General features: G+C 43.0%; 1 protein-coding gene across 1 annotated transcript; it reads right to left on the bottom strand.

The window, feature by feature from the left end:
• Window positions 1-1044: 1044 nt before the first annotated feature.
• mmrn2a (multimerin 2a) lies at window positions 1045-7188 on the bottom strand (the record flags this gene model as incomplete). The annotated part of the gene is made up of 5 exons (XM_010786039.1): window positions 1045-1663; window positions 2073-2597; window positions 3696-3762; window positions 6212-6412; window positions 6800-7188. Coding segments are annotated over 5 exons (1604 nt in total), but the record flags the coding sequence as incomplete, so codon positions are not given.
• Window positions 7189-9206: the final 2018 nt, after the last annotated feature.

Genomic DNA, 9206 nt, shown 5'->3' with positions numbered 1-9206 from the left:
ACAAATATATTCTTTATGTAAATTAAAGATTCCCTTTAGAGACAGGATATGATTGCTTTTACAGACATGTTTAACCTTTCTGAGGCAGCAGCTGATCTATGGTCAGACTAATGAAGAAGGTCAATATATTAATCTGGACTTCAGGTTAAAATGACACTGCAGACTCAACCAGAGTCAGGACGTTAGCCTAGCTTAGCATAAAGACTGTAAGCAGATAGCCTGGCTCTGTACAAAGTTAAAAAAAATATTACACCTCTTGAATCCACATTGGTTCCCTCCACAATGTAGATTTTGGATTATCACAGAAAATAAGATCTTCAGCAGGATAAGCTCCACATATTAACCCCACTTTATGATTTTTGAAGTAAAAAGCTAACGATAAAGGTACTACAGCAAGGTCACATGACTTCACGTCACCACCACTAAGCTAAAGGCAACTAATGTTGAGCGTGATGACGTCTAGTCGTAGAAAACATCAGATCTTATAACCAAAAACCATTTACTTCCAGATGGGGAAACAGGAAGTGCTAAATTGCTGACTCGTATTAGGGATTTTTTACTCATTCCCACATGATTGTTTGATCAATGTTTCCTTAAAGGTTTGGTATTTGAATCTTGAACAATAAAGTGTAAAAAAAAGTGTCTTTGGTCCCCAGCGCACTCAAGTGGTGAAGTGCCGCAAAATTACTTCAATACTTGACGAAACTGTTTTCGGATACACACTTTAAAGGTCACCTATTATGCAAAATCCTCTTCTTCATGTCTCTTCTACATCAACATGTATCCCCTCTGTGTAAAGGACGATTTTTTTTGGCTTGTGTAACCATTAGCCAATCAGCAACCAAGGTAACCCCCCCCCTTATCACCTGAATCTCCTCCTAGAGCTCCATTCTGTTCTTTTTAACCAAATATCTCTCAGAGGGGCGTGGGGAGGGGCTCCTTATTTTCATCTAAAGTAACAGACAGAGAATCAGCACTTTGGAAACAGGGCTGAAACAGAGGGGATTATGGGTAATGCTGCAATGATCTGTTTGGTGTTTGGAGCAAAACACTTCAGAGACAGGTTTATATATCTGAGACCTATAATATACTGAGGAAAAACAGTATAATAGGGGACCGTTAAGTTGTTTTTGTACTGTATTAACCCCTATTTAAATGTGACATTTTTGGAGATTTTGCAATTGAATCTCATTTTGTACAATAAAATTGATTTTAAAAAGTCTGTTTTGCCCACAGCGCCCTCATGTGGTTTGGTGCAGCAGCAGCACGTTGAACACGGTATCCCTTGACTCCCTCAACGATCCTTCTTTTATCTCCAGCCTCACCTCCTCCCCCCTCCTCAGCGGCAGGACCACCGCACCGGTGACGGGCCCCTCTGTGCCCCCCCCTCGTCGACGGAGGGGCATCGGCACCCCCCCGGCCCCCCCCCTCCTCAGCATCACTTGTGTGGGTCCAGGCCTCAGGTCCAGGGTGAGGGAGAACAGGTAGACCCCGCTCAGAGGAGCCGTGAAGACGCCGCTGTCAGAGTAAACCTGATCGCGGTTTAAGGACGTTTCAAACACGAGGACGCTGGAAACGCTGCGAGGAGATCCGGCCACGATCAGCAGGGAGGCCCCCGAGAGACTGGAGGGGCCCGGGGCCACAACTGGAGAGGAGACGGAGCCTGGTTTAAATTAAATACAACAAGAGAAACATTCAAGGAGTCAAGGCTTTTATCGTCATTTGTAGCCTAGCTACAGTGTAGTTATGACAATGAAAATCTGAGGTCACAGGCTCCTCCTCCAACAGTGCAACACAATAAAACAGATAAAAAATAGTGCAAGTAAATAAAATAAAATATGGTAAAAGTAAACAAACAATGACATAATACGAAAAAGTTGGAGAGGAGCCAAAGACACGGCAGCCATCGTCACCATCTTGCTACATAGATCTGATGCAAGAAATACTCATACTGACAGATCTTTATGGGAGAATACCTTCATTTTTTTATATTTATGACATTCAATATTAAGACTTTTGATACTGACTTTGTTTTACCGACTATATTATGATGTTATGTCTCCTCCTCTCACCTGAGTCCTCCCTCCTGCTCCTCTTGTGTCCTCCCCTCTTCCTCTCCTTCCTCCCCTGTTTCTCCTTCAGCAGATGCCACAGCTGGTCGAGCTGCAGCGATGCGTCGGAGCTCATCAACACATCAGCGTTACTGAACACGTTCTTGAAGACCTTCAGGTGCTCCTCCAGGCCTCTCCTCAGCCACTGCACCTCCGCCTGCAGTTTGGCCTCCACACCAGCGGGGGGCGCCTCCCTTTCCTCCTGCAGGCTGAGCAGCTTTAACCCCAGCTCTTCCACCCTCTGCTCCAGCTTCCACAGGTCTCCCCCGTCCCCCCCGGGCTGCAGGAGGAGCTGCTGACGCTCGCGTGCTGCAGATCCTGAGCTGCTGCTCCTCCTCATGTCAGCGAGGGGGTGTGAGGAGGATGAGGAGGATGAAGGCTGATCGGAAACCATTCCTGGGAGCAGAAGAGACAAATACATGAGTCCAAAGCTGCATCCGTGTTGCTTAACGTGCATCCACTTTTCCTTCACTTGTTTCCTTGCGTCTTAGTACCTCACACAGTGATACATGGAGAGACACAAGACAACCACGATAAGAGGGGAGATAAGGCGATGTGTTTTAAAGGTCCCCTATTATACTGTTTTTTTCAATATATTACAGGTCTCAGATATATACAGAACCTGTCTCTGATTGGCTCCAAACACCAAACAGATCATTGCAGCATTACCCATAATCCCCTCCGTTTCAGCCCTGTTTCCAAAGTGCTGATTCTCTGTCTGTTACTTTAGATGAAAATAAGGAGCCCCTCCCCACGCCCCTCTGAGAGATTTGGTAACAAAGAACTCAATGGTGCTCTAGGAGGAGATTCAGGTGATAAGGGGGGGGGGTTACCTTGGTTGCTGATTGGCTAATGGTTACACAAGACAAAAAAACGTGATGACATCATAAAGTGGCCAAAATCTGATCAGCTCATTTTCAGAAAGGTTTTTATAAAAATGGATCAGGACAAAAAGAGAGACAATCTTTGTTCCTGAAACTTTCAGAGTCTCTTTCCACAGAGGGGACACATGTTGATGNTCATTCTCTCAGTAAGTCTGTTTATCATCACCTCATTCGTCATGACTATGGTCTTTTACAGAACTCTTGTCATTCGTTTCATCGGATAAACCATGATGTAATGAAGGGTGGAGACGACGATATTGGACAAAGACTAAAACCTAATTTACGAAACAGAGCATAACAACACCCCACGACCTCCTGGCACCTCCCGGCGGAGCCCCCCGTATGTCGCGGTCCCACCGCGTTTTGTTCGTAGACCTCTGCCAGTAGTGGTCTGTCGAGCGCTGCCCGTCCAATCAAAGTAACTACCTGCCCCAGACCTCCACCTCCGCCGCGTTCTCTGGCCACGACGCCGCCCACCCCCTACCTCCCGTTGGGTCGGACGTCCCCCCGTTCGACGGTCCTCTTAAGCACCTGCACCTCATGGATAAGCTCCTTAATTGGTTGTCTTGCGGTGGCCCGACGCTACGGGTCCGACCTCCTGCGCTCACGCGGCGGCACGTCCTCCCCGCACCGATTACACTAGCTTCGACCGGTTACTCTGCTCCACGGGACCTCGTCCTCCTCCTCCTCCTCCCACTACCCCGCACCACCCCCCTGACCCCCGGCCGCCGATCTCCCGCGACGCGCACCGAGGTGTCCCATCCTGTCTAGGTAAGGAAATTTGCCAGTGGAAATGACGTTGGGTTGGGGGGCGAAAAAGTACCAAAATATGTAGTTTACATAGGGGAGACACATTATCGTCGAGACTCAAAGACCTCTTTTCTAAGACTAGGTAAAATATATTCTTTGGAAACTTTACTCGAACTAGTCTAAACCGGTGACAATACACATGTCATCTAAAAACCGCAACTACATGTAATCGGCTTAAGTCGTTGGTCCATTGGGGGGGGGGGGGAATAGGTGGGACAAGAGGAGCGTGGAATCCGCCCGTAGTGTGGCACATGAAAAGGTGTTTCCAAGTAGTCTTGAATCAAGTGCTCTGAGAAATTAAGAGTACTTGAATCGTCATGTCTAGCGCAAGGTGTGGCCTTATTCGTTGGGTCAGAGTGTGTTTTTTGTACATATTATGCAACAGGGTTGCGATCCCTGCGACGTCATAAAGATGTTTTGGCGGACGACCTTGAAACATCAGGATGCAAAAAAGTGTAAGTAAGTTACCGATACAGTGCACCTACTAGAAGTATTAAAGAGGGACGTCTTTTTTTTGCACCGGCTTAGAAGCAATAAGAGCGCCACCTTTTACGGATAATTTAATCAAACGGTAATTTTACACAAACTACAGTAACTACGCTCTATTATACTCAACATATAAGTCTAATACACACGTCACCACAATGGTACTAGAAATCAACATCAAATACTCTATGAAGCTCCTTAACACAGGTATGTTGGCAAAGTAACATGGTTCCACCAACGAGGCCCGCGACGATAGCGTTAATAAACGACAATACAACACATTGACAAAGTTACACAGAAGAATACGAATGGGGGAAGTGGAGTTACGAATCACAACCAGTGTCGCGTTTGCATAATCAAATTGGTTTAGCGTAGATTGTAACACGTATCTAATGCAATAAAAGGGACGAACGTAAGGTCAGAGTGTAGAGTGTGTGTAGCAGTATTTGTGTTATGGCCTTTGCTGGCTTTTTGCAAAAAATTTATTTTATTATGAAATAAGGCTCACAACGAAAAGAGAAACTCTCAGAGTGATTGCGTAACGTATGTGCAAGCCGACGTAATTTACAATGTATAGACCGGCATCAAGAGAGAAAATAATCTCGCGACTACTTTCGAACGATCGGTTTGTAGTCTTGACGCGGTTTGTAACTTTTCACGCACCTATATGTTATATAGTCGCTAATATGTTGTAGAATGTAAAGGAAAGTGGTGGTATGCAAGAGGAGCGTCATAGTTTTGATTAAGCGAGCTAAATTTAAACTAGGTTAATAAACTATTGCCACGTGTCGACTAATTTCCCTGGTGGATCACCAAATTCCGTACAATACTTAAAAGTAAATAAAAAAATAATCCTAAATTATCCTAGAGATTTCATATAAGTAATGGGGAGCAAAAGAGATGATTATCAATTAATTTCCGCCATCATATTACTATAAAAGTGTAGGGAAGTTCTAAAGTTCTAAAAGATCCAAATAACGTATAAGTGTTTGCCAGCACAATACGGTACTCTTTCTTTTTGCAACCAGCCGTCCAAGGAGTTATCACGTAATGTTCTGTAGCTAGTTAACATTTTGAACACAAATACCTGTACTTTCTACTTCTCTCATTTTCCAAACAGGCTGGTTCCTTTAGTTTGAATGTGTGTTTGGTGGCGTGATCATTATTATTTAGAGTCATTGCGTGCCTATTGATTTGAACACGATCCGTGTATCCATCATTTCCTGGTCTTCTCTAAAGAAGAGGGACCAATGAAAACGTTGTCATGTTGCCGTTGTTCAGCATGGAAACATTCATTAGCTAACAATGACATTATTGTTCTATTAATATAAAGGGAGGTCAGGTACTCTTTAAAACAGCTGTTAGTTATGGGTACTTTTTACTTAAGTACATTTCGAAGCTCGTACTCCTTTACTAAAGAAGTTTAGTCAGTACTTCTACTTTAGTGAAGGATGTGTGTTTTTTTGCCTTCTCTGTTTATTACCAGTTAGGTTTACACGTACGAGGAATTTGACTTGATGTCATGGTGCATACAAAAAAATAACATTAAAAGACATTTAAAATAATAAAGAATATAGTCAAATATAGCTGTATTTACATAGAAATAGAATGGAATAAAATGAAATAAAATATGGAATACAATTCTGCAGTAATAAAAAAAGATAACAGATATTGTGTACATTGTGTGTATTGATGTCAGGTAATCTTGAAATCCTTTATTCTAAGTAATTTGGTCACTTTTATATCCGTTCTGCTATTTTTTACTGTCACCATCTACTGATTTGGGAAATATTTTTCATGACATCCATTTTCTATGACTTCCATTTTCTGACGCTCACAATTAATAGTTGGTTGGAGTCTTCGCTTCTTCAGATAGTAAGATTTGTTTTACATTTCCCATCATGCATTGCTGCGACTTACCTTCACCGTGTTGTTGACCACCATGTTGTCCAGACGCTCGACGGCCTCCCAGAGCGCTGCCGTGTCTGAGGACTGCATCAGTGGGCGGCGGGTAGACATGGAGGGAGGAGAGGGGAGATCCTGATCCTGGTCCAGGTCCTGGTACAGGTCCTGGACCAGCTTCAGCTCCGTCAGGGTGGCGTTCATGGCCTGTAGGCTGACCTGTGATCAGAGGTAATTAAAGTTTAAAAGTCTCAAAAATGCTACAACTTCTGTCACAAACTGGATGAATGTGAAGTATTTTGTTAAAGGAGGATGAAAGCGTAATTAAGGAGCACTATTGGAGTGACTTTGATGGTTATTGGACTCAGGATTAATTCATTTGTATGCCCGATGTATGAAGAAATTAAAGGACGGCACAAGTGGAAACAATTCACAAAGGGATTAAACTGTTTAAAACACATGCTCAAAGTAAGCCGGTGTGTTTATGTGGATTCAAAAGTCATAAATAATCTACAAAGGTTGGGAACCACTGTTCTAAGTGAATATCTTATTTGGCAATAAATATAGCCTTCATTCAGCTTGGAGCTGTCGCTGGGGTACACTGACCTGCAGCATCTTCTGGTTTCGCTTCAAGTTCACGTCGATGTCCGTCTTAAAGTTGGTGAGGTTGTAGTGCAGCATTGCATGCTGGGAGTGCAGCCTGTGCTCCATGTGGCTCCGCTGGTCCTCTAAATGCCTCTGGACCTCCCTGATGTGATCCTCCAGTTTGGCCTCCAGGCGTTGCTCCGTGGCCTCGTCCAGCCCAGGGTTATCTTGGGGCTCCGCCAGTATCTCGTCCCGCAGAGGGAGGCTCTTCAGCTGGGCCACGTCCCGGGCCAGGTCCCCCACCTGCCGGGTCAGAAGCTCCAGGGAGCGGTTGAAGCCCTGGAGGAGCGGCTGCAGCTGGGACAGGATCAGCGCCACTATTTGGGGGGTGGAGGGGGCATCCAGCTCATCTACAACCAGAATAAAAACTAATGAATACATATTTCATCATGCTAATTACACGGATAGTTACTTATTTTCCATCAACCAGTCTTTTTTCACTGCAACACCGTTACCGTGTTCCATTCAGTGTTTACTATTTTCTCTCTTCTTCTGCTGATTTCTCTGATGTGTCTTTTAACCACTTTCCTTCTCTTACGCTATTTTCTCTTTCTGGTTTTTGTTTGGTTTTCTTTACTTGGAATATGTTCAGCAAGCAGGTATCGGAAGTTTCTGGCTCTCCAAATACATATAAATAAATATTCCAAAAGTATTCCATGAAAAAAATCTACTGCAGACAAAAATACTATGAATGGACTGTGGTTACCTTTACTTATTATATTATAAGTGAACGTGTCTGCCTTATAGGTCACCGGTTTGTTGTTAATTACAACCTTAGTTCTCTGGATTTCTGTTTGCGTCCTGTTGTTCCCGTTCCTGGAACAAGTCCATTTTATTTCTATCTTGGACTTCTGACCTATTGTACTCTGAATTTTTCGGCATTTTTTGCCAGTTATTTATTTTTGAACTGCTCTAAATAATCTTTTTGTACCTTGTTACATTAGTCTGTTCTCCGGTATTCTGCATACATCAACCATAAAAAGCAGGAGAGCAGGGGATTAACTATTGAAAGATTATTATAGATTTAAAAAAGTTCTCTTACTCATGCTCTTAACTTTTACTTCCTACGACCTGTTCTTAATTTAGTTTGTCCTAAACACAGCCCTGCTCTGGGGAACCACTCAAATTACAATTTGCTAAAAAGCCAATAAAGTTTTTTGTCCAATAATTTCCAAAATAAACTTCCTCCCCAATTTTCACCAGTCCCCAGAGACATGCATGCATTTAGCTTGCTGTATTTGTGTTTGACAAGGTCTACATGTAAAGTCACCATATTAGGATTCCTCCTTGAAACTTGATGAATAATGTATTTCTAATTCTGATTTGTATACACACACCCACACTCACAAAAAAACTAAACTAATCCTCACACACTCCCTGCTGATTCATGGCTCTCCCGGGACCCGTAGTTTGTGGCTCTAAAAAGGCTTTCCTAACCGGGAATGTAAACACAGCACAGCCCTCCGCCTGGGAAACACTAAAACAACACCAAGGTTTCCAAAAACACTGATGTTGATGAGTTTCCATCAGGACAGACAGTCAGATATTAGATACATTCATTTCTGTTTGTCCAGGAGAGAGGGTTGGACTACCCGGAGGCATACTCCCAACAAAAAAACCAAAACAAAGTCATGCAAAAACCCTGAGAGGCAAATAAGGACAAAACAATTACTGTGTTGTTGACCAATTTTCCAAGTTTGATAGTTTTATCCCCCGTTTTTTTCACATGTAAAATAGGTTGGTAAAAAGGATAATTTATTGTTTTTCTTTTAGTAACAATTTTTCTGTGGCAGGTGAAATTATCTTTTTATGTTTTTGTGGTTGTAATACACATTTTGGCCACAAGAGGCTAACGTGCAGCACTAACCCATGTTCTGAAAAACAAAAATGATCCATATTACATTTTATTGCATGCCCCCTAAGTGGACATACATATACTTTATCTAAGTGAGATACGGTATGTGAAAATATTACCTTGTTTCCACAGATGACAAAATAAGACAAACTTAGAAGAATTCTTCGGGCAAAACCTTTTCAATAAATACATCATAAACTGGAAAAGAAATGCAGGCAACCTGTTCCAAAACTATTCAGATCAAAGTGAAATCACCAGATTTTTTTTCTCACTTGTCACTTTTGCGTTTTCAGACAGATTTGGACGGGGTCAGGAATGTATCATGGAACTCAGGGGTCCCCACCGGTACAGAAAAACAAACAAAAGTGTGTATTTGCCTCAGGTCACTGCTGTCACTCTGGAGACACAGTCCAGACACACACACACACACACACACACACACACACACACACACACACACACACACACACACACACACACACACACACACACACACACACACACACAGACACA

This window comes from Notothenia coriiceps, unplaced genomic scaffold, assembly GCF_000735185.1.
Source record: "Notothenia coriiceps isolate Sejong01 unplaced genomic scaffold, NC01 NC01_scaffold00000970, whole genome shotgun sequence".
Taxonomy (NCBI): Eukaryota; Metazoa; Chordata; class Actinopteri; order Perciformes; family Nototheniidae; genus Notothenia; species Notothenia coriiceps.
Note: the sequence above shows the minus strand (reverse complement) of the source record. Positions and strands in the feature narration are given on the sequence as shown.